This window comes from Drosophila innubila (assembly GCF_004354385.1).
Source record: "Drosophila innubila isolate TH190305 chromosome 3L unlocalized genomic scaffold, UK_Dinn_1.0 0_D_3L, whole genome shotgun sequence".
Lineage (NCBI taxonomy): Eukaryota > Metazoa > Arthropoda > Insecta > Diptera > Drosophilidae > Drosophila > Drosophila innubila.
This window is the reverse complement of record NW_022995376.1, coordinates 4,589,420-4,613,843: the sequence shown is the minus strand read 5'-3', so window position 1 is coordinate 4,613,843 and position 24,424 is coordinate 4,589,420. Positions and strand designations below refer to the sequence as shown.

Below are 24,424 nucleotides of genomic sequence, written 5' to 3'. Positions count from 1 at the left end.
CAGGCGGCAGCCTATTTTCAAAAGCTTCTTATTTTATTGCTTATATTAAAACTAGAAATTTTAAAACTTTTGCAGAATTATTGTTAGAATTTTATCAAATTCATAAAGTAGTATTTAGAATTCATTAAAAAGTTTGTATTTATTTTATCTTATTTCATTTTCAGTTGATTCCATTATAGTTTGATCATTTATTTTTAATTGATTAAATTAAATCACTTAAGTGACTTTCCCGGCTCTAAACGGTAAAGTACCCGAAGAACTTACTTATTTAGTGTATATCGGAATATCGATATAGTTCTTTCACTTCAAATTCCATCACTAGTCTTATCTTTGTTGTTGTGCTACGCGGACGTGATTTTTTCGGTCGGTTTGCCGCTGTTGCTCTTTATAATTTTCTAATTCTTTTGTAATACATATATTTCTATATGTATCGGCATTGCACATTGATATAAGAAAAAAAAAACAACTGCATGCGTGAAATTAATCCAAGTGTGTGTGTGAGTGTGTGAAATACTAGAATAAGTACAAAATGGATGCAAGCAACGATGAGACGCTCAGCGCTCAACAACAACAACTACAGCAACAACAACAAGAGTACTATGAACACAGTTGGAAGTCGGCCAATCATGGAAATTCGTTATCAGACAGCAGGGATTATGATACAAACTCGACGCGTACATCGCTAACTGGTTCGCCACCGATAACTGCGTCATCGCTGCAGCTTGACTTTGAGGACAAAGCATTGTTGTCATCACTGATGGCGCCCAAACTGGAGCTCGATGGGAGTGGAAGCAGTAGCAGCATATATAGCGGACACAGTCACACGACTGGGGAGCAACAGGTGCTGCAACCATTAGGCTTAAGTTTAACACTTGAGGCGGACGACGACAACGACGACGATGAGCTAGCGACGAGAACAACAACAACAACAACATACACGTTGTACGGTGCGCAGAATGTGCAGGCACAGACACAGACATACGATGACTTAGATGACGACGAGGTGTTCACACTGAGACCGCTGACAACAACTACTACTGCACCCCTGTTGCTAACCAGCACCACCACCACACACACAAACACATCATCCTCGCCCACCCACACATCCACACCCATTTCATCACATCACACAACGTCTATGGCATCAACAACCACAACAACGACACCAATAATAACAACTCTGGGCACGTATAATCTGGATGACATTTGTTTTACGCTGGAATATCAGTTTCAAAATCAAAAGCTCGTCCAGGTGCAGCCACCTACAGTGGTGTCCTTCAGCATGGTGCCGTCTATCGAAGAGACAACAATAACAAAAACAGAGATAAGCAGTGATATTATGCAGCAGAACAACAACAAGTCAACAACAACATGCACATCAACAACTTCTCCTACTACTACTGCATATTTTACACTTGGGACGAGGTAGTAAGCACTGGCAGCCTCATTGCATGCTTTCCAACACTGCTTTTGGATTTTGCTATTGTTATTGTTATTGAAGTTGTACTCATATTGCGGGTATTTCTGTTTCGTTGACAGCTGCAAACAGCTGATCGAAATCTTAACTCGTTTTAGGAATCCCCCTATTGTTATTGTTCTTGCTCGTCGATCATTTTTGTCATTTAATTACTAACCATATTGTAATTGTTGCTATTTTTGGTGTTATTCAAAATAAATTATAAAAAGTTGGCAGGTGTTTCCAATTCGAATTCGCATGTCTAAATTTTCCACTGCCCACACAAATATCTATCTGTTTGTTGCATGCTTTCTTCTCCTTCCGACCGTTCTCCTTTTGTTGCTGTTTATGCTTCAGCAAACTAATTAGATGCAAATATCGTATGCAAAAAGTCTAAAGATTTATTTTTTTGCTCTCACCCATAGCAAAAATTTGGCAAATTTCAACAATTCCAATGTCCACTTATTACAACGCGCGTCCGTTAAGTGTCCGAAATGTTTGCATGTTGTTGCTAATTGCCCGATATGTGTATATGTATGTATGTATGTATGTGTTCGCCGGGTTCACCCACAAATATCTATATGTACTATGTATACATATGTATGTGTGAGTGTCTATGTGTATTCGATTTTGGATGGCAATGAGAATGTAACGGTTTTTGTTGCTATTGCTGCGTCGACTGCAGCCGCCGCCTTCTTTATTCTTCTGCTTCTTCTCGTTTGTGCGATGATTGTATCCGAATCGTTTGTTTGGTCTAAAAATAATTACGCCGATGAACGCATTTAGATTTCCCCCCACTACAAAATACAAAAACACATGAATACATACAAACATATATTAATATGTATACACAAACATACTTGATGTGTAAGAAGCACAAGTTTTGTATTTTTCCCCAAATTCATTCACACTTGCTGTAAATTAGCCGGCTTTCATTTCGGCATTGTGAAATTCTATTCGAGAATATTCTGAAATGGAAACTGTCAATATGTTATAATTCGCACCATCATTGTAATTTTTTTTTGTTTTTATTTAAATTTATTTTTTAAAATTGGCAACGTGTTTAGTTTTATTATCTGCTTACTAAATCTTTTGCCCTTTGCTTTGTTTGTCTTATCTATGACAATTGGAGATTGAGTCAGACTCGGTTGTTCTGATTGGAAAACTAATGTTTTGATTTCCATTACTCTTTCTTGCCCTTTATCCGTTTGTATGACTTCTTATCCGTGCTCTTATTTCCGTTTGTCTTGCTTTCTTATCTAATTTGCTATTCAAATTTTTGAGAATATTGTTTTTGTAATTTTTAAGTCATTATATTGAATCATTAAGATTTAATCTTTAAATTTAGTGGCTCATCTATTAAATGACTATTTTGAATTTTAAATGATCTCTGACGATGTGGTTAGTCCCAACTTTGTAGTTGTTTTCATTTTCAGTACACAATCATATTTCAATTTTCTTGTCGACTTTGTGTTGCTCTGCCCGTCCTGTAGCTCCTTCTCCCTCTTTGTCTTCGTCTACGCCACTCTATTTTTATCACCATGAGTGTTCACCTCAATCATATTTCTCATTTTTCAACGTTTGCGAGATATGTGAGAATGAGCATAGGGCAGGTTGCTGCAGGGGAAGGGGGGATGCTGCCAGCTGTGTCCGTGACAGGGACAGTGAATGGTGGGAGGGAGAGAGGGGGGGTTATAGTGATGACGCAGGGCGGAGGGTATGTCTGGCATTCCTCTCTCCTTCAGCCCCTTCCATCCCAGTCCCGCTAGTCAGTCGTCCACTCGCCCACGCACTTGTTGTTTATCCAAATTGGAAATTCTGTTTTCTCGGTTTTCTTTTATAGTTATTTCAACGTCGTGTTTGACCATGACAATATTAAATATTAATTAATCTGGTTATTAAAGCTTAAAGGGGCTTCCACTGCAAGCAAATCCGTTAGCTTGCGTTTTGTTTTTGTTTTTGTTGCTCTCCTTTTTGACAGCTGTTTCTGCTTTGCTGGCTGTCAACTATTTATTTGTTGTTCTTTTTTTTTTCTATGCGCTCTCTAACCTCACTAATCTGTGCACCAGACATATATATGTATATATGTGTGTGCATATACAATTAGTCAAGTAATTTTTCCGACGAAGAATAAAATTGCCATATTTTAATGAGCAAAAAACATTTGTTTGATTTATTAATTTTTCTTATATTCTGGTTCTTCAAGTTAAAAATAGAAAAAATAAGTTTTATTGGATTTAACTGCACATTTATTATAATAGTAAACAAATATGCAATTTTATTGCTTTGTCAACACAATTACTTGACTAACTGTATATATGTGCAATTGCTGTGTATATACAACATTAACATTTTACGGCCCACTGACACAAATTGAAAGACAGCATTTTTAATTTGTTGTTGTTATTGTTCGATCATTCGATTTCGTTTGCGATTCCGATAGAATAACCCAACGATCTTCTAGCTATATCGAAGAGCAGACTGAGCCAGATAACGATGACGATGAGCTGGCTCACTGCATTCATCCGGGCGCCTTGCATAAGGACACTGACGAGGATCAGCTGATGGCGATGTCGATGGCGTACGAGGTACTGAGTTCCCATTCCATAAACAACAAGAAACAACGCCCACAATATACGCACTTCAAATGTGTGCCGTAACTAACGTTTGTAATGCTTGTAGCAATTAATCGATAGCAAATCTAATCGATAACCATAGAACTAGTCAACAATAGAGTTGGGTCGATTCGTTCTGAAAAAGTTCAAATGAACGGGTCATTGAAATGAACGAGTGAACTTATTCAGCAAATTGAACTAGAAATCCCAACTCTAGTCAACAAAGTGTTTGATGCTCGCTGCTCTCAAATTTAGTTAATCACTTTTCGCATATCAAACAGTCAACTTGGTGCGTAGTTTTAGTTAACCTTTGACCTCCTCTAAACACCAATTTCTCACACAACATAATATGCAAACAAATTCTATTCACACTGCATGCACTTTTATATATATTTATTTTTATTGGCCGACTTACGAGTACATAAACATAATACATACCTAACGACCTAATGACTTAGTTCGAAAACCCACGACTTTGTACATATTTTCTCAGGTTTATTTACAAATTGTACAGCTCATATAATAACTAATTAAATTGAAATTTGTCTTCAAAAACATACGCAGAGCTCTGACGAAGCTCTTAGCCGTTATAAATGCAACTATGAGAACTGTTATCGCAGCTACAGCACTATCGGAAATCTGCGAACGCATTTAAAAACCCACACTGGTGAGTTTCGGATATATTGATAACATTTCGATATTAAAATATGTATCTCAATATTTTGTTATTTTTATCGATAGCCCTATGTATATTATACACTACTAATATAAGGAAAAAGCTTAATTAATTTTTAATTTGGAGTTTCATATGTCGTTTGCCTTTTTTATTAGCTCGTTTGCCAAATTCAATAATTTAAATTGTATATCGACGCGTTTTGTTTCATTCACGCGATTTAGTATGCTTTCTAGGAACTTGTAGTAAGGATCCTGCTCGTCATTCCTTTGACACAGAGATCCGCAGTGTGTTTCACTTGGTGTAGTCTTTTGCTCGCTGAGCTTCTCCTTCAAAACGTCCTCTAGAAGACCCATCACCTTGACAAACTCTGATTCAGCTTGCTGTAGTGTTTTAACTGGCGTCTCGTTGACAAAGTTGGTCATGGAATTATCCTCGTATTCATCTATATTGTTATTATCTTTTTCATTGGTAACGTCGATAGCTTCTACAGGCTGATTATTGTCCAGTTCCATCTGAGATTCATTTTGAATGTTCTGCCAACCGCGCAGCTGAATGTGATCTTTTAGATATATTATATCATTATTGAATTCCCAAGTTCGTTCATCTTCAGATTTATGCTGTTCACGCACAAAATGATTTCGCAAAACTTTCCAACGAATTTTCGTTTTTTGAACTGCAATATTCGCAAATTTACAAATGCCTATGTATGTGTACGTGTGCGTGCACTGATTACTTGCCTGTTAAACCGCAGGCGGCAGCCACGCTTGCCCACGCTTTGTCTCTTTCCTGGGGAATACGAAAACCAATGTCCAACTTATTGTACAAGCACGGATGCTGCTGAACTCTTCGAATTATAATTAAATCAGTTTCGTTCATTGTTTTCTTTTTAAATGTTCTTTTAAAAAAATTCCGACGCGAGCGCGCGCTGCGGAATAGAGATGCAGGTGGCACTGAGCACTATCGATACTGCACTTACCAACACTACTCATGCACTGAAAACAGGGCTGTTATGCACTGGAAAATCTCGCAAATTGCGCGCAATTTAAAAATTACACACACCTAGGGCAAATACAATAAAATTCGACATTTGATAACATAAAGATGAATGATTTTATGATGGAGAAAGATCATTTAGGAAAAGTAAAGATATCAAAAATGTGATCTAGATCAGTTTTCTAGGTCTGGCAGCGTTAATATAAATAACAGCTTTTTGCTGACAGGTGGCAGCGTCTTGCAAAAAAAACAGTTATTTCTTGCGACAATAAAACAGAAAAAAGGCGTCTCTTGATAATTATGTTTGTAAAAGTATTGTAAATAGTATTTACGTGTTTTAAAATTGCATGTTGTTCATAAGTGAATTAATAAATATGCTTTGCAGGTGACTACAGCTTCAAGTGCACGGAGGAAGGCTGCAACAAGGCGTTCCTTACATCCTACAGCCTGAAGATCCATGTCAGAGTCCACACCAAGGTGAAGCCCTATGAGTGTGAGGTGAGTGGCTGTGATAAGGCGTTCAACACACGCTACAGGTGAGTGAGATAGTAAGATAGCCCAGAATAGTACGTTGTCTAATCGGAAGTATACTTATCATTATCAGATTGCATGCCCATCATCGGCTGCACAATGGTGAGACATTCAATTGCGAAATGTGCCAGAAGTGCTTCACCACGCTGAGTGATCTGAAGAAGCATATGCGCACACACACCCAGGAGCGTCCCTACAAGTGTCCCGAGGACGATTGCGGCAAAGCGTTTACCGCCTCGCATCATTTGAAGACACACAAACGCACGCACACCGGCGAGAAGCCGTATCCGTGCCAGGAGGACAGTTGCCAGAAATCGTTTAGTACTTCGCACAGTCTCAAGTCGCACAAGAAGACGCATCAGCGACAGCTGCTCCAGAAAAGCAAAAAGAAATTGAAGAAACAGAAGCAACAACAACAACAGGAGCAGGAGGATATAGAGGAGCAACTGGAGCAGCAAGAGGAGCAGCAACACTTGAAAATCAAACAGGAAATTGAAGTTACCGACATGGTGCTGCTTAATCCGGGCAGTCACAGCTCGGAGGCAACCAGCAATGACAGCGGCGTTGTGCTGCAGCAAGTGTCCAATCTCTACATGCTGCCAGAGACATCGCAGGCGTATCCCTTGTCCTATGCCGCCGAGGAGGAGATACCCAGTCCCTGGATTGATGCGGGTGTGCTCGTCTCCAAGCCCATTATGGCCATGGCGCCGTTAACCGACACCTGCGTTGCACTGCCCACGGAAATGCCCAGTTTTGTGGATCTGAAGCAGAGCTTTGGCAATGCCATCAGCGGCAACATGGAGGAGTTAAACATGACACCAACACTGGACGTGGAAATGTTGAATAGCACTAATAGTAATCCAACTGTAGCCACTTTGCCCACGCTGGAGCTAAATCCGCAGAACATTGAAGAGCTGCTCAAGGATGATAGCTTTGATAATGACGAGGACATGGAGACGGAGTCGCTGCTCAACGATATACTCATGACCATTGACAACAACAGCGCCTTGTTGCAGGCCACATTGCAACAGGCATCACAGGTGCCTCGGGATGCCTCCGGTCTGGTGGAACTGGACATCAGGGACAATAAGCCGACGCTCAAGCAGATCACAGCAGATGCGGGCATCTGCAATTGCACCAACTGCAAGTGTGATCAAACCAAGAGCTGTCACAGCGGTGACTGTGGAGGATCCACATCAGTGAAATCCTCGAAGCCAACCACAACAACAACGGTGACAAACAGCTCCAATGGCGCGTCAGGTGGCAAACGCATCTGTGGCAGCACTGTCACCAAAAAAGTGAGTAAACGCGAAGCGGAAATGAACCAAAACATCGAGGATGTTGCTCTGCTCTTGCAAAATCTGGCTTCTATGAGTGGCGGCAGCAGCAGTGGAGGCGGTGGTGGTTGCTGTGGTGGTGGTGCTGCCAAGCCAGCTCCGTCTCCCACAGCCACTAATGGTTGTGGTTGCTCCTCCAGTGCACCAAAGCCGGCGGCGACAGGTGGTTGCTGTGGTTCAGCTGCAGCGCCACCTGTTGCCAGTCTTGGCTGCTGCGCACCGACAGCGCCACCTGTTGCCAGCGCTGGCTGCTGTGCACCGCCATCAGCGCCACCTGTTGTGGCTTCCTCTGGCTGCTGCTCCAACAACAAACCGCCGCCGCCTGCCGTCATCAGCAGCAGCAACAACACTAGCGCAATCAAGGGCAACTCCTGCACCTGCAAGAGTCCGGCGGAGGGCGTGGCCAACGGCTGCTGCGTCGTCATCTGCATGAAAACATTGCAAGCCTTGCGCAAAGTTCTGACACGCCGCAACCTCAATTTAATGCTTTGCCCGCAGCAGAGTTAAAAACAGCCGCCAGCAATCGATAAGCGACAATAATAATCATAATCGATAACCGACAACAAACAATACCAAAAATACCAAATATACTAAATAGACTCTTTCCACTAGGCTTAAAGCATCCAGAAAACAGAGGAAACACATTTATAAAAACAAACAGTTTTGCAGTGGAAATAGACTAAAAAAAAACCGCAGCTTGTAAAACATTCAAAAAACCAAAGCCAAAACTATTGTAATTAAGTATTGTATTGTGCCTGTTAGAAGTATTCCATGTTGTATAAAAAGAAAACATGAAATTTAAAAGGAAATTCAAGTATTGTTGCTGTTGTTAAATGCAAATACTAATTGTGCAATAAAACCAAACGCAAATTCCACACGAAGTTAACTTAACCCACTTAAAAAGCCGCCTTAACTTAAGAATAATACTTTATATATATTTTATAATATACAAACATGCTTTAATCTAATGCTTAAATTGTAAAGCAATTATTTGTTTAACATTTTGTATGAGAATTGTTGAAAATGCTTAAAAAACCAACTAAACAAGCAAAAACTGCGTTAAGTTTGAAACAATTAAAATGCTTTATATATTTTTATGTATAAATATACACCTTTATATCTGAATTTGTATAAAGTCGAATAAAAATAAAACTGAAAATGTTGTTTTATAATTATTGCTGTTAATTTGTTGTTTTGTTATTTGTTTATTTTTTGTTTTTTGTTTAATTGTTGCGCGTTCGCTTCGGAATGCAGCTTTTGTATAGAATCTTGCTAAAATTCTAAAATGAAAAGCTCCCTAACCATATATATATAAATATATCTCTTGTTTTTTTTTTCCATCTCTCCTTCTGTTTCATTGTCTAATCCTCGCCAGCTGGTATGGCTTCCTCTAGACGTCGCACGAACTTAACACGCAACTCCGTCACATTGTCGCCCTTCAGTTGATCCTGCAAAAAATATATAAATAATTTAAAAAAACAAATACAACACCGCCAAAAAAAAAAAACAACCAATAAAGTATTCCACACACTCACACGCACACACACAGAGATATATGACTGCAATTTGTATAATAAATATATATATATATGTGGTACCCTATAAGAATTTCGAATATCTTAGTTGGAATTACAAGAATAAGGGGAAAGAAACTGGTAATAAAGTATAAGAAAGTTAAAAAAAGCTTGAAAAAAGGAAGCCTAAATTAAAAAATTCGATTAGAAAAAAGATTTTGAAACTATATTGCTAAGTACAAATTCTTAAATGAATTCAAATATTTATATATAGACGCTCCTTGATTCAAAAAGATTTTAAGTAAATAGTACAACTAAATTCTTTTTTTTTTGTTGGTTCCTTTTTAAGAGTATTTCAGAAGTTAAACTAAATATTAAACAGTATATAACCAAAATTAATTAAAAAAATTAAAAATTTTATGAATTGGATTTTCCTTATTTTTGCCATTCATTTTTTATTCTGCTTATTTCAATTCCTGAAAATTATTATTTCTAATTTTTTTAATTGATATTTTCAAATTAAATGATTTCTAGTGTTGTTTTTCTACTTTTTGTTTCCAATTTTTGGTATTCTTAGTACTATTTGTTTCGCAATTCTTATATGGCATCGTATATATGTGTATATGTATATTTATATTGTATGTACCTGAACAAACCAGCATTGCACCTCCAACTGGACCATCTCGAGAGCACCACGAATACAACCGCTGAGTATGGCGCTATAGCGTAAATTGGACAGATCTGTGGGCAGCTCGACAAACTCCGTCAGCGGATTGGCATCGAACAGCAGCGAGAACTCATCGGATGCCGCCGACCAGTTGGATATGGTGGGCTGTACATTCAAATAGATGCGGAATGCCTGCTGGATGCGATCCGCCGTCTCACGCATCTCCAGACAACGTGGCGCCGAGGTGCGTGCCAGGAAGTCCTCGATCAGACGCATGCCCATGTTGTAGCCAATCCTCTCCAGCTGCTTGTTCACATCGTCCACGTTCTCGAAATCGCGCAGCATCTGTGTGACCAGAGCGCCATAGGTGAGAGTTAGGAACTCCGAGTTCTGTGTGTGAGAAATGTGTATGAAAAGAAAATGCAGATTGAGCAGAGACTACGAGATAGATCCAATTCTAAGTGATATATCTAAGGTCTTTTCTCTCCCAATTGTACAAATTGCGCACACATTTCAATAAATACAAATTTATTTTCAATTGTGTACAATCCAAAAAACGAATTATTTCCTAATCCTAAGACTTAAACAATTATCTTAAATCAAAACTTAAACAGAGCTGGGCATGGTTATTAAAATTTGTTTTGTTTAAAATATTTTACATGGTTAAATCTTGGCTAAAATTATTGTTACAGTTTGATAAGTATTTTTAAAAATATTACAATTTGTTAAGATTCACATTTGCATTATTAAGAGAAAGATAAATCTAGCTTTCTGTAAATTGTGAATGACAATTAATATTTATTTAGCATTTTCTTTGCTACTAAAATTTTGAATAAAATATTTTCCAGCTATTTATTGGGATTTTTCCTGTCACTATATTTAAATTTGGAATTCTTAACTCCACTATTTTGTTATATCTGATTTTTTTATCTTGCAAAAAATTAACATTTGTTACAGTTTGATAAATATTTTTGAAAATCTGTAATTTTTTAATTTTTAAGTTATTTTCTCTTGATAAATCAAGCTTTCAGTAAACTGTTACTGGCACAAAATATTTATTTTGAAATTTCCCAACTGTTAGAATTTTAAATTAAATAATTTCCTGCCATTTTTTTTTTTGATTTTTGCTGCCTCTATAATTTGTAACTGGAATTTTTAACTCCAATATTTTGTTATATCTGAACTTTTATCTGCCTTAAGTATTTAAAATTATAATTCTTATCAAAACAAATTCTAAGCAACTATTTCCAGCTCTGTTAACTATGATATATGATATATATATGGTCTAAGATCCGCTTGCTATCTACAACATTTTTGGGGAACTGCAGCTTATTCCGATTATTCCGATTTGATGGCGGTTATGGTAATGCTCGGCGTTTGGTGTGGTGCTATCAGTTTGGGCGGTGCACGTGCTGTGCCCCGACTGAGTGTGGCACCACCGCTGGCCGCCAGTGGCAGACTGATGCCATCGAGTCCGGATGGATCGCCCTTCTCTTGGGCGGAATGAAAGCGACCGCCTTCGCCGCGTGCTCGATTCATGGCATGCCGATGACGAGATTCGTGCAGGTATTTACAACGCTCCTTGGGTATGCGGGATTCCAGTTTGGCGCGTGCCTGACGCCGTATCAAGATGCGCTTGTACTGCTTGGCATTCACATAGAGCGGCTCCTCGTCCGCCTCCCCCTTGGAGTTCTCGTCCTCGCTGTTTGTATTCGTGCCTGTGGTGCTGGTGCTGACATCGGCACTGGAGTTGCTACCGCCTCCCGCAGTGGTGGCAGCTGTTGCTCCAACTGTTGTTGTCTGCATCTGAACCTGCATCTGTTGCTGCTGTTGCACATTGTTGACGCTGACGTTGACGCTCTGGTTGCTGTTGTTGGCCGCATTGGCGGCCACAGCTGCCGCATTTACCGCTGCCATTTGTGGCACCATTATGATCTGTTGTCCAGTTGCTGTTGTCGCCTGGTTGGCTTGATGACTTGGTGCTGTCGTTATCTGCACCAATTGTCCATTGATATTGACGTAATGCGGCGTTGTTGTTGCGCCCATTGTACTGGGATCCAGTGAGGTAATGCTGGGCGTCTGATAGAATATGGTCTGTCCATCCGGCAGCTGCATCACCTGCATCTGTGGCTGCTGTTGTGCCTGCAACATGATTTGGTTCGCTTGCAGCGGTATCAACTGCGGTTGCAGACCGCCCCCCGCTGCCCCGCCCCCTTGTGCCGCCTGCTGCGCCTGTTGGCCAATTATGATCTGTGCCGCGCCCGCTTGCAGCATTGGCATTGGTATCACTTGTATTGGTTGTCCAGCATTTCCAACGCCAACACCAACTGTTGCCGTTGTGTTGTTTACATTTGCAGTGTTGGCCGTGTTGTTGTTGTTGCCGCTGTTGTTGTTGTTGTTGTTGTTAGTGTTGCTCATTCTTGCTGCAGTTGTTGTTGTGCGGTTGTTACTGCTAAAATGGTTATCCATAGCGCGCAGGCTGCGCTATTTTTGTTGTGTTTCGTGTCCCTCTCACTCTCACGCCCTCCATACACACTTACTGGAAAAGCGAATGTGAAGCCGATTTTGAGGGTGGATTGGATATTGGCACTTCAATGTTTCGTATTTAGACTAGGCCAAAAACTCAACTTACAACATAAACCGAGAGTCAGAGTCGAAATCGAGCCCCTGCTTTCAGTTATTAACAACTTACCACTTTCTTTGCGTCTAATCTGGTGGCTTGTCGTGACATTTTGCTGCTTATTAAAAATTTGTCGGAAATCTTTTTTTTTTCTTCAGTGGTGGGTGTACCGTCGCACACTAGAGGTGGAACACCGTCGATATCAAGCGATTTAATGAAACATGTGAACGAACTAGTTCCGATTATTCAGTATCGCATAGTTTAACTATCGATAAGCAATCAGCTAATATATCGATCTTTCAACAGTCAACAGCTCAAACAAACATTCAAAAATTATTTGAACTTGGCGCCTTTTAATTTTATACTTTATTATGAAACAATTTACGTTTACAAACATAGAAATTAGATACTACTTCAGATAATTTTCCAAAACAAATTTGAATAACAGAATAAAACAGCAAACTTTTCTACATTAAGAAGGATACAAATGACAATTAAGTAATTAATTAATATTAATTGTAAATTATTTAAAACTACATAAACTCATGTGACGGCCTAATTCTTACTTTACGACTTCGCAATTGACATGTGCGTAACATATGCTCCGGTGTTTTCTCATTATCAATAGCTGCTTGAACTGTTTTATTAGTTTGGGATGAGTTCTTCTCCAATGACATGTCCTCCTCACAGTCCTCCAGCTTGTCAATGCCAAGCACATCATCATCTCCGCTTATATTGCCTTCCTCGACGGCAAACTGAAAACGACGCACACTTTTCTTGGCACTAAACATAACACCACGAGTTGTGCTGGGTTCGCGTTTCTTGGTTCCTGGCGTCTTCAAAATGGACATGCGCCTGGGAGTCTCAGTGACGGACGAGGAAGCTGGAGGCGTCTGCTGTCGTGACTTCTGCTCAGCTGCACCCATAATTGCGGATTTCAATAAGCCATTTCCTGCCATAGACGGACGACTGCCGCTGCCAATAGACAGACGAAGCACAGTCCGTGCGGGTGAGAAAGACTTGCGATCGCGCACCACAATAATACGACTGCAGTCAGTTGCTTATCTTGCTCCTCCTCCTGATTCTTTCGCTGCTCTGCCTTTGCCTTGCTTGGCTCGCGGCCTTTGATCCCTTCGCTGTCACTTTGACTTTGGGTTTTGGTTTCTCCAACGCATCTGGATCCTGCCACTCATTGGCTCTCCAGCGGCCTAGATTAGCAAAGCGCTTGTCCACATTATCACTCTGCCAATTGATCATATCCCACCAGCCCTGCAGATCCTCGGCCAACACTGGTTTGGTCTCCTCACTGCCATCGTTTGGACGTAATCCCACGCCAGTGGCTCCCGACTCACAGCGATCAATGAGACTGCTGAACTGCATTAGTTTCTTGCTAGTCAACAGCTTGGTCTGTCCAATGGCCGCATCAATCATATCCTTGCCCCCAGTCTCCACGAGCATCGCTTCATTCTCCTTGGAATACAAATTCCACTCATCGCAGAGTGAATGAAGTCGCTGTATTTCATTCTGCAGCTGCAACCGGAAGTAATTCACGGCATCCAGAGTGCGACGCAGGGCAACAGGCGTCTCTGCTTCCTTGGCTCCCTCATCCTGCAGGTACATGCTGTCCCGCTTCCTGCGCTCCGTCTGCGAGTTCACCTTGCCACGCGAAACGCTCACAAATGGACTCAGATAGTTGGTCGTCTTGCTGTTGGAGGAACTCTGTGGCGGCGTCTGTGGCACCATTGTCTTGTCCTCAACTAAAATGATCAATAAGATTAATATTTATTAATTAAAAATAAATGTGACAAATGAATAATTAAATGAACTTAAGAATATGAAGAACCTATTTGTGAAGGCATGAAAGATATTGCATCTAAAGGGATAAAGATATTGTGTCTAAAGGGAGTTCAAGTGCGTTATTTACGTAAACCATTAACCCATATTAATGTCATACTTATTAATTAATTCATTCTACTAAGGGATAAAAATATTTTATATTTCTAAATTTAATAATGCAGATTTAATGAAATAATTTCATATGATTATGGGGATCTCGAAAATAGGCTAACATATTCTTCATTCGAAGCGATTTAAATATATATATTGAGAGAAAAATGTATTCACGAATAAAAGTGGTCGATATATTTCATTCTTTTATATTTTAAATACCATCTAGCTGTTGCTGGCGCCAGCTATCGAATGTCAGCTGTTGCTGGCGCCAGCTATCGGAAGGCAGCAACAGCTGCGTCGACAGCATCGATTAAAACATGAACATACAACTATAAAATAAAGCGAGATTAATTTACTAAAGGCTTATTGCCGAAAGAGCGAGAGGAAATTAGTTTATAAGAGACACCACATCGGACGACGTGACCTATTAGTACTTCTCGGGAAACACGTGTGGTGAGCCGCCAAAATATACATACAGAAAAATCTGCTAAAGTGCAAATTAAAAGAAATAAAAGTGCAGGTCTTCCATATGGCAACACTCAATGAAAAGTTACTAAAACTTCATTTTTAGACAACATATTAACATTAGTTGAACTTATATATGATATTCTAAGACTAAATTGTTGTCTCTAACCGATCAAAAGTTGATTGAAAAAATCTCTCGAAGTTAGCTGATCGAAAAATGTGCTTTTAGTTGCTCAGAAGAAGAAAAGTTTTCCATACTAAAGGTGAATTTGAACCGAATTGTTCCTATGGCAGCTATATGATATAGTGCACCGATTTGAATCAAATTTGGTGTAGCGCCCCTGTTATAATAATTTTTGAAAAAAAAATGAAAATGTAATCACCATTTAATAATTTTTGTAAACGAAAATGTGATTAAATGTGATTATTTTTAGACAATATTTTTTAAAACTCAACGATCCCTGCTTTTTCTTCTGTATTTGCAGAAATCTAAACAAATCCATTTAAAAAAACGACCTTTTGGTGGCTGATCGATCAGTGCAATTTTAAACTGGGAGCCGTTAAGTCATGGCTCGACCACATGAGGATTGTAGGAGTGAGGACAACAGGGAGGTGTTCAAGTTGATGGAGTCAAATGTACGGCTGGACAATGAGTTGACAGTGCCATCGAGCATTCGAGAAGGCAATCGCTTTCTGGCCCTGATCCCTTTATGCCTTCTGGGATTTGGATCGTACTTTTGCTACGCTAATATCGCCGTAGTGTATGCATACTGGACTAACGAACACATTTCGCTCGCCAATTATATCAATATGGGGTCAAGAGCAGTGTTCTGCTTCTTTGGCGGATTCCTCATTGATCGTGTGTTTGGCATACGACGTGGAACGATTATCTATACGATAATACTGCTGATGGGTCAGCTTATCGTCGCCAGCGGCGCCAAACTGAACGAGATTTGGGTGATGCATCTGGGACTCGCCATCTTTGGCATTGGCGCTGAATCCTTGACGGTGGCCCAATACAAATATGCCGTGCTCTGGTTCAAGGGTAAGGAACTCAACATGGTCTTTGGTTTGCTGATGCTCGTGGCCCGTGTTGCAAGTTCTCTCAACAGATGGCCGCCCATCTATGAATATGTGGACAAGTTATGTCAGTCAAATCGCACTGTGGGAATCGTCCAGTTGCTGGTCACGCTCACCTGTGTAGGCTCCTTGCTGTGTGCTCTCATTCTGGGCTACATGGACAAGCGTGCAGAGAGGATTCTGAAGCGGAACAACAATAGATCTGGACAGATTCCCAGGCTGACGGATGTGTTTAGCTTCAAGCCGCCTTTCTGGATGGTCTCCATCATTTTAGTGTTCTACGATGCGGCCATATTTCTATTTGTTTCGAAGGAAAACAATTTTTTAACCGGTCGCTTTAATTATACAAGCACTGAGGCCGAAACATTGGTCTGGCTGGCGTTTTCAATAATGACAATGTTTCCGCCCATATTTGGCTTCATCATCGACAAGCTGGGAAGAAATCTTATCTGGATTTTTAGTGCAACAGCCACAACAATTGTCGCCTTTTTGTTGCTGTTTTTTACCGAATTGAGTCCGTACAAGACCATACTTAAAATGGCATTATTCTACTCCGTAATGGCTTCAAGTGTATTGCCCATGGTGTCACTCATCATTCCCGAACATCAGCTGGGCACCGCCTACGGCTTCTGTCAGTTCGTAGAGAATCTCGGCGTGTTATTCATACTGATAATTTTGGAAAATATTGACAATTACATTTGGTTTATTGTAATCTTATTTGGCTGTTTAACCTTTGCCCTGATTGCCAGTTGTGTGATCTTGGTTTATGACAAGATGCTTCGTGGCAATCTCAACATGACTCCGCAACAACGAATCAATTTTGACAACTCGTTGAATCCTGCGATAATTCAACGAGTCGAGAGAGAGAGAAACCTGCCATTAAACCCAATTCCCGCTCTAATCTAAGTTAGCCTAAACCAAATTTTAATGTTTTGAAAATATTTTTTGATGGAGTTTATACTGATTTTTTTTAAAGCATTTTTGTATTCTACCTCTTTTTGTAACTTGATGTCATCATATTTCGAATACTTTGCATATATATATATATATATATTCTTTTAATATTGTTTTGTTGTTTAAATGTAAAAATAAATGAATTAAAGTTTGTCTTTATTTTGCAACGAAATTCGGTCGAAATGCCCATATATAATATTAAAGATAGGAGTCTTGGGCTGAGTCGTCTGTTTAAACGCGTCGATCTTAGAGAGTATAAGAGTTTGAGACTTTAAAATTGGTAAGTAGGTTCCTGGATACCGTAAGCAGATCAAGTTTGTTTTTATTTTTGGATTGGACCTCTATATCATATACCTGCCATAGAAACGATAGGTCGAAAATTAAGTTTAAGTATAAAAAACTATTTGGTTTTTTGAGATATCAGAACCATACTCAAAGAATATGCATCTGGGCTGGTATTATACATCCTGACTAAATTTGGTTTTAATCGGAAATCTTTTTTTTCTTCAGTGCACTGAGTGGTGGTTGTACCGTCGCACACTAGAGGGGAAGCCCGTCGATATTAAGCGATTTAATGAACCATGTGAACGAACTAGTTCCGATTATTCAGTATCGCATAGTTTAACTATCGATAGGCAAACAGCTATTATATCGATCGTTCAACAGTCAACAGCTCAAACCAACATTCAAAAATTATTTGAACTTGACGCCTTTTAATTTTATACTTTATTATGAAACAATTTAAGCTTACAAACATAGAAATTAGATACTACTTCAGATAATTTTCCAAAATAAATTTAAGTAACAGAATAAAACAGCAAACTTTTCTACATTAAGAAAGATACAAATGACAATTAAGTAATCAATTAATATTAATTGTAAATTATTTAAAACTACATAAACTCATGTGACGGCCTAATTCTCACTTTACGACTTCGCAATTGACATGTGCGTAACATATGCTCCGGTGTTTTCTCATTATCAATAGCTGCTTGAACTGTTTTATTAGTTTGGGATGAGTTCTTCTCCAATGACATGTCCTCCTCACAGTCCTCCAGCTTGTCAATGCCAAGCACATCATCATCTCCGCTTATATTGCCTTCCTCGACGGCAAACTGAAAACGACGCACACTTTTCTTGGCACTAAACATAACACCACGAGTTGTGCTGGGTTCGCGTTTCTTGGTTCCTGGCGTCTTCAAAATGGACATGCGCCTGGGAGTCTCAGTGACGGACGAGGAAGCTGGAGGCGTCTGCTGTCGTGACTTCTGCTCAGCTGCACCCATAATTGCGGATTTCAATAAGCCATTTCCTGCCATAGACGGACGACTGCCGCTGCCAATAGACAGACGAAGCACAGTCCGTGCGGGTGAGAAAGACTTGCGATCGCGTACCACAATAATACGACGTGTGGGTGAGTCAGTCAGTTGCTTATCTTGCTCCTCCTGATTCTTTCGCTGCTCTGCCTTTGCCTTGCGTAGAAAGCTTCTTAAATTGCTGCTCGCCTTGGCGGCTGGCTTTGTCTTGGGCGCCTTTGATCCCTTCGCTGTCACTTTGACTTTGGGTTTTGGTTTCTCCAACGCATCTGGATCCTGCCACTCATTGGCTCTCCAGCGACCCAGGTTAGCAAAGCGCTTGTCCACATTATCACTCTGCAAATTGATCATATCCCACCAGCCCTGCAGATCCTCGGCCAACACTGGTTTGGTCTCCTCACTGCCATCGTTTGGACGTAATCCCACGCCAGTGGCTCCCGACTCACAGCGATCAATGAGACTGCTGAACTGCATTAGTTTCTTGCTAGTCAACAGCTTGGTCTGTCCAATGGCCGCATCAATCATATCCTTGCCCCCAGTCTCCACGAGCATCGCTTCATTCTCCTTGGAATACAAATTCCACTCATCGCAGAGTGAATGAAGTCGCTGTATTTCATTCTGCAGCTGCAACCGGAAGTAATTCACGGCATCCAGAGTGCGACGCAGGGCAACAGGCGTCTCTGCTTCCTTGGCTCCCTCATCCTGCAGGTACATGCTGTCCCGCTTCCTGCGCTCCGTCTGCGAGTTCACCTTGCCACGCGAAACGCTCACAAATGGACTCAGATAGTTGGTCGTCTTGCTGTTGGAGGAACTCTGTGGCGGCGTCTGTGGCAGCATTGTCTTGTCCTCAACTAAAATGATCAATAAGATTAATATTTATTAATTAAAAATAAATGTGATAAATGAATAATTAAATGAACTTTAGAATATGAAGAACTTATTTGTGAAGACATGGAAAATATTGCATATAATGGGATCAAGACATTGTATTTAAAGGGAGTTCAAGTGCGTTATTTACGGAAACCATTAGCCCATATTAATGTCATACTTATTAATTAATTCATTCTACTAAGGGATACAAATATTTTATATTTCTAAATTTAATAATGCAGATTTAATGAAATAATTTCATATGATTATGGGGATCTCGAAAATAGGTTAACATATTCTTAATTCGAAGCGATTTAAATATATATTGAAAGATAAATGTATTCACGAATAAAAGTGGTCTATATATTTTATTCTTTTATATTTTAAATACCATCTAGCTGTTGCTGGCGCCAGCTATCGGAAGGCAGCAACAACTGCGTCGACAGCGTCGATTAAAACATGAACATACAAATATAAAATAAAGCGAGATTAATTTACTAAAGTCTTGTTGCCGAAAGATCGAGAGGAAATTAGTTTATAAGAGACACCACATCGGACGACGTGATCTATTAGTACTTCTCGGGAAACACGTATGGTGAGCCGTCTACATTTTAGAATCTAAAAGGTTGGCTTATCTCGAGTATTGTAGTGACAGAAATTAAAAGTGAATTTTAGTTTTAATTGTACGCTAACAAAGTGCAGGTCTTTCTTAATCCGAATATTTTCAGCGTTATTACATGGCAACACGCAATGAACAGTTTCTAAAACTTTATTTTTAGACAACATATTAACATTAGTTGAACTTATATAAGACTAAATTGTTGTCTCTAACCGATCAAAAGTTGATTGAAAAAAATCTCTCGAAGATAGCTGATCGAAAAGTGTGCTTTTAGTTGCTCACTATATTCTGCAGCCATTCGTCGCAAGTGAATTTAAATCGTTTAACTAATTTTAGTAGTGTACTATATGCAATGCACACATCATCAAAAAGGTAAAAGAGTGCCCTTTTTAATTATGAAAAACAAATTCATAACAAAAAACACTTCTCGATAAATTTAAGCTTTTCTTATTCTTGTTGCCATATGATTACGCTGGGTATAACAGGGTACACGTATTTTCATATATTTTATTCGCATTTCAGTAATGTTTTGTTCAAAAAATATAAAATATGTTCAGCTATATGATATAGTGCACCGATTTAAATCAAATTTGGTGGAGCCCCTCTGTCATAATAACTTTTGAATAAAAATGAAAATGTAATCACCATTTCATAATTTTTGTAAACGAAAATTAAAAGTTAAATGTGATTATTTTAGTGATTAATGTGATTATTTTTAGACAATATTTTTTTAAAACTCAACGATCCCTGCTTTTTCTTCTGTTTTTGCAGAAATCTAAACGAATCCATTTAAAAAAACGACCTTTTGTGCAATTTTAAACTGGGAGCCTTTAAGTCATGGCTCGATCACATGAGGATTGTAGGAGTGAGGACAACAGAGAGGTGTTCAAGTTGATGGAGTCAAATGTCCGGCAGGACAATGAGTTGACAGTGCCATCGAGCATTCGAGAAGACAATCGCTTTCTGGCCCTGATCCCTTTGTGCCTTCTGGGATTTGGATCGTACTTTTGCTACGCCAATATCGTCGTAGTGCATGCATATTTAAAAAAGGAAATGCACTGGACTTACAATCACATTTCGCTCGCCAATTATATCTATATGGGGTCAAGAGCAGTGTTCTGCTTCTTTGGCGGATTCCTCATTGATCGTGTGTTTGGCATACGACGTGGAACGATTATCTATACGATAATACTGCTGATGGGTCAGCTAATCGTCGCCAGCGGCGCTAAACTGAAGGAGATTTGGGTGATGCATCTGGGACTCGCCATCTTTGGCATTGGCGCTGAATGCTTGACGGTGGCCCAATACAAATATGCCGTGCTCTGGTTCAAGGGCAAGGAACTCAACATGGTCTTTGGTTTGCTGATGCTCGTCGCCCTTTATGCAAGTAATATGAGCAGATGGGTGATGTCGCCCATCTATAAATATGTGGACAAGTTCTGTCAGTCAAATCGCACTATGGGAATCGTCCAGTTGCTGGTCTCGCTCACCTGTGTAGGCTCCTTGCTGTGTGCTCTCATTCTGGGCTACATGGACAAGCGTGCAGAGAGGATTCTGAAGCGGAACAACAATAGATCTGGACAGATTCCCAAGCTGACGGATGTGTTTAGCTTCAAGCCGCCTTTCTGGATGGTCTCCATCATTTCAGTGTTCTACGAGACGGCCACATTTCTATTTATTAAGAAGGAATACAATTTTTTAGCCGGTCGCTTTAAATATACAAGCACTGAGGCCCAAAAATTGATCTGGCTGGCGTTTTCAATAATGACAATGTTTCCGCCCATATTTGGCTTCATCATCGACAAGCTGGGAAGAAATCTTAGCTGGATTTTTAGTGCAACAGCCACAACAATTGTCGCCTTTTGGTTGCTGTTTTTTACGGAATTGAGTCCGTACATGGGCATGGTTACAAAGGCATTATTCTACTCCATAATGGCTTCAAGTGTATTGCCCATGGTGTCACTCATCATTCCCGAACATCAGCTGGGCACCGCCTACGGCTTCTGTCTGTTCGTAGTGAATCTCGGCAAGTTATTCATACTGATAGTTTTGGAAAATATTGACGATTACAATTGGTTAATTGTAATCTTATTTGGCTGTTTAAGCTATACCCTGATTGCCAGTTGTGTGATCTGGTGTTATGACAAGATGCTTCGTGGCAATCTCAACATGACTCCGCAACAACGTATCAATTTTGACAACTCGTTGAATTATCGCAGGGGAGTCGAAAGAAACCTGCCATTAAACCCAATCTAAGTTAGCCTAAACCAAATTTTAATATTTTGAAAATATTTTTGATGGAATTTATACTGATTTTTTTAAAGCATTTTTGTATTCTACCTCTTTTTGTAACTTGATGTCATCATATTTCGAATACTTTGCATATATATATTAATATTGTTTTGTTGTTCAAATGTAAAAATAAATGAATTAAAGTTTGTCTTTATTTTGCCACGAAATTCGGTCGAAATGCCCATATATAATATTAAAGATAGAAGTCTTGGGCTGAGTCGTCTGTTTAAACACGTCGATCTTAGAGAGTATAAGAGTTTGAGACTGGATACCGTACGCAGATCAAGTTTGTTTTTATTTTTGAATTGGACCTCTATATCATATACCTGCCATAGGAACGATAGGTCGAAGTTTAAGATTAAGTATGAAAAACTATTTGGTTTGTTGAGATATCAAAACCAAACTGACACAATATGCATCTGGGCTGGTATTATACATCCTGACCAAATTTGGTTAAAATCCGTCCACTATATCATATAGCTGGCATAGGAACAATCGGTCGAAAATCAACTTTTAGCACAGGGTATCCTACTGTCGAGCGTGCTCACTTGTTTCTTTTATGCTCACCTGCTGCTGCTGTTGCTGCCGGAATCACGGTTTCTTCCGCCGGAGATGTTGGTGAGTCCAACATCGCAAATCCCTCCGAGTAGCGCACAAAATTGAATTTAGGTTTCTGCTTGGATTCCGCCTCTGCCTCTGCGGGGGGAGGAATCAATTGCCTTTTGACGGTTGAACCAACAGTTTTAGGAGTTGCAGTGCACATGACTGGACTAAGCTTGGTCAAATCCCGGTAAGCCTCCAGCAGATCCTCGCTGCAACTGTTGCCCTTGCAATGTGTGGATGTGGCCTGGGCCTGGAAGGGATTCTCGTTGCTCTCCGCATCGATAGGCGTTTCAGGCAGCGGTTCATCCGTGGCGATTTGCAGCAGCTCCTTCTTCAGATTTGGCATTTTATCCATTAACTTTTGTTTGCTGTGCGTTGGAGCTGCTTTCTTGAGCTTTATGACCCTTGAATGATCCGACATTCCTAAAGCTTTTGTGGATTTTTGTGGCGCTGTCGACTTGAATTTTCCTGGAGCGCCGCCTGCTCGTATAGGTTTGACAATCTTGGCAGCGTTTGCCGGTCTATCAAAAGGTTGTGTCATTAAATTCCTAGGCCGAGTTGTTTTTGCTGCTGTGCTTGAATGCGGCTTGACGGCAGAAGAAGCTGTTGTAGGCTTGACAGGCACAGATTTTGTAGCAGTCGCTGGTTGTTTGGTTTCTGGTTTTTTGGCACTCGTTGTGGGTTTTTGAATGGCCAGAGCTGCAGCTGCAGTTGCTGCCACACGTTTGAAGGATGTAGGCTGCGAGGGGGGCTTCTTTGGAGGAGCTGCCGGCGTTACTGCAGTCGTTGGAGTCTTTGGCTTTAGTACAGCTCCAGAAGTGGACTTAGCTTCAGCTGGAGGAGGCTGTTTCACTGTAGCTGAAGGAGGTTGCTTCACTACAGCTGGAGGAGGTTGTTTCGCTGCAGCTGGAGCTGGCTGCTTCACAGCAGTCGTAGTCGCCTTCGGTTTCACTGCTCCTCCAGTTGCTTGCTTCGCTGCTGGCGCTTGTTGCAATGTTATGGCTTTACCAACAGATGGCGCCACAGGCAATCTTTTTATATCCGTCGACTTGCTTGTTTTCGGATCTATAACAATGTATAATGAGCGTCGTTTTTGTGGCGGAAATACAGCTGGTGCTGCTGCTGCTGCCGCTGCATCCTGTGGCTGATGCAGCTTTTGTGCTTTTGCCAGCTGCTTCTCCCGCTTCTCCCGATTTTCCGCCTTCCATTTCATAAAACGCTGCATATAAAGCTCTTTGCGTGACGCAAATGTCTGCGGATTGACATTTTCTTGGCCGGCAATCGATTGAGACTGCGCTGGCATTGCTGGAAACTTTTTCATTGGCGTTGGACTCACATCAATGACGCGATTATTTTGAAAGCATTCTTCGCGCTTTTTTGTTCGTGCGACGCGCTGACGTTCCCGGTTGATCTTATTGTGATTGACAGGACTTAGTGCAATCGATTGCGATTTGAACAGCGTTTTATGATCTCCCATCTTGTGTTAGGCTACTTTAACATATAAATTCGATGTTAAAATTGATCTTATTTCGTTTAAGCACAAGCAAGCGTATGCTGCACAAAATTACTCAAAAAGACGCTATAAATTTGTGCACAATAAGTGTTGCTTTTCGATTACGTTGATATTATCGATATACATCCACATTCCTAGCTCAAAAAGGGATGGGAACCGGCAAAAATGTATCGATAAAACGATGAATATCAAAAAGTTCGAACTAAATTTGAAATTAAAATAGACACGACAATTTATTTTTATAGAATTGTAAATTTTTAGCAATACTCGTGCACTGTTTGCAAAGGTTATTTATTAACACACATGAGATGAGAGTACATACCGATATATCGTAACAGCATCGATGCATCGCA

General features: G+C 40.2%; 6 protein-coding genes across 7 annotated transcripts; 2 read left to right on the top strand and 4 right to left on the bottom strand.

The window, feature by feature from the left end:
• The first annotated feature begins 326 nt into the window (after window positions 1–326).
• On the top strand, window positions 327–8,777 carry LOC117789078 (zinc finger protein 76). Of its 2 annotated transcripts, XM_034628104.1 has the most exons (5): window positions 898–1,428; window positions 3,921–4,044; window positions 4,636–4,738; window positions 6,126–6,276; window positions 6,345–8,777. In XM_034628104.1, the coding sequence occupies exons 1-5, from the start codon at window positions 1,139–1,141 to the stop codon at window positions 8,113–8,115; spliced, it is 2,439 nt and encodes an 812-aa protein (XP_034483995.1). In that variant the 5' UTR covers window positions 898–1,138; the 3' UTR covers window positions 8,116–8,777. The 2 variants fall into 2 exon arrangements, with proteins under 2 accessions (XP_034483996.1, XP_034483995.1); XM_034628105.1 differs by lacking the exons at window positions 898–1,428; window positions 3,921–4,044 and adding an exon at window positions 327–841.
• Window positions 4,860–5,632, bottom strand: LOC117789080. The gene is made up of 2 exons (XM_034628107.1): window positions 5,485–5,632; window positions 4,860–5,420 (listed from the first exon to the last, which is right to left on the bottom strand). Exons 1-2 carry the CDS (start codon window positions 5,621–5,623, stop codon window positions 4,876–4,878), a joined length of 684 nt encoding a protein of 227 aa, XP_034483998.1. The 5' UTR covers window positions 5,624–5,632; the 3' UTR covers window positions 4,860–4,875.
• A 181-nt stretch (window positions 8,778–8,958) lies between the features above and the next one.
• On the bottom strand, window positions 8,959–12,588 carry LOC117789081 (trafficking protein particle complex subunit 3). Its single transcript, XM_034628108.1, has 3 exons — window positions 12,482–12,588; window positions 9,769–10,179; window positions 8,959–9,056 (listed from the first exon to the last, which is right to left on the bottom strand). Exons 1-3 carry the CDS (start codon window positions 12,518–12,520, stop codon window positions 8,970–8,972), a joined length of 537 nt encoding a protein of 178 aa, XP_034483999.1. The 5' UTR covers window positions 12,521–12,588; the 3' UTR covers window positions 8,959–8,969.
• Window positions 10,645–12,615, bottom strand: LOC117789079 (nuclear transcription factor Y subunit alpha). The gene is made up of 2 exons (XM_034628106.1): window positions 12,482–12,615; window positions 10,645–12,328 (listed from the first exon to the last, which is right to left on the bottom strand). The coding sequence occupies exon 2, from the start codon at window positions 12,256–12,258 to the stop codon at window positions 11,128–11,130; it is 1,131 nt and encodes a 376-aa protein (XP_034483997.1). The 5' UTR covers window positions 12,259–12,328; window positions 12,482–12,615; the 3' UTR covers window positions 10,645–11,127.
• Window positions 12,616–14,794: 2,179 nt separating this feature from the next.
• LOC117787894 (major facilitator superfamily domain-containing protein 1-like) lies at window positions 14,795–16,932 on the top strand. Its single transcript, XM_034626520.1, has 2 exons — window positions 14,795–14,812; window positions 15,310–16,932. Exon 2 carries the CDS (start codon window positions 15,392–15,394, stop codon window positions 16,808–16,810), a length of 1,419 nt encoding a protein of 472 aa, XP_034482411.1. The 5' UTR covers window positions 14,795–14,812; window positions 15,310–15,391; the 3' UTR covers window positions 16,811–16,932.
• Window positions 16,933–17,554: 622 nt separating this feature from the next.
• On the bottom strand, window positions 17,555–24,153 carry LOC117787893 (guanylate kinase-associated protein mars). Its single transcript, XM_034626519.1, has 2 exons — window positions 22,523–24,153; window positions 17,555–19,025 (listed from the first exon to the last, which is right to left on the bottom strand). The coding sequence occupies exons 1-2, from the start codon at window positions 24,033–24,035 to the stop codon at window positions 17,752–17,754; spliced, it is 2,787 nt and encodes a 928-aa protein (XP_034482410.1). The 5' UTR covers window positions 24,036–24,153; the 3' UTR covers window positions 17,555–17,751.
• Window positions 24,154–24,424: the final 271 nt, after the last annotated feature.

Bases quoted from the DNA above. Each gene is read 5' to 3' on its own strand.
- LOC117789079 (XM_034628106.1), bottom strand. From the start codon at position 12,258: ATGGATAACCATTTTAGCAGTAACAACCGCACAACAACAACTGCAGCA.
- LOC117789080 (XM_034628107.1), bottom strand. From the start codon at position 5,623: ATGAACGAAACTGATTTAATTATAATTCGAAGAGTTCAGCAGCATCCG. The intron at 5,421-5,484 runs GCAAGTAATCAG...CGAATATTGCAG, and splicing joins TGCCGCCTGCGGTTTAACAG to TTCAAAAAACGAAAATTCGT.
- LOC117789081 (XM_034628108.1), bottom strand. From the start codon at position 12,520: ATGTCACGACAAGCCACCAGATTAGACGCAAAGAAAGTG. The intron at 10,180-12,481 runs GTAAGTTGTTAA...TCTCACACACAG, and splicing joins GATTAGACGCAAAGAAAGTG to AACTCGGAGTTCCTAACTCT. The intron at 9,057-9,768 runs GTACATACAATA...TATTTTTTGCAG, and splicing joins TGCAATGCTGGTTTGTTCAG to GATCAACTGAAGGGCGACAA.
- LOC117787894 (XM_034626520.1), top strand. From the start codon at position 15,392: ATGGCTCGACCACATGAGGATTGTAGGAGTGAGGACAACAGGGAGGTG.
- LOC117789078 (XM_034628104.1), top strand. From the start codon at position 1,139: ATGGCATCAACAACCACAACAACGACACCAATAATAACAACTCTGGGC. The intron at 4,739-6,125 runs GTGAGTTTCGGA...TATGCTTTGCAG, and splicing joins GCATTTAAAAACCCACACTG to GTGACTACAGCTTCAAGTGC. The intron at 6,277-6,344 runs GTGAGTGAGATA...TATCATTATCAG, and splicing joins GCGTTCAACACACGCTACAG to ATTGCATGCCCATCATCGGC.
- LOC117787893 (XM_034626519.1), bottom strand. From the start codon at position 24,035: ATGGGAGATCATAAAACGCTGTTCAAATCGCAATCGATTGCACTAAGT. The intron at 19,026-22,522 runs GTGAGCATAAAA...TGATCATTTTAG, and splicing joins GGCAGCAACAGCAGCAGCAG to TTGAGGACAAGACAATGCTG.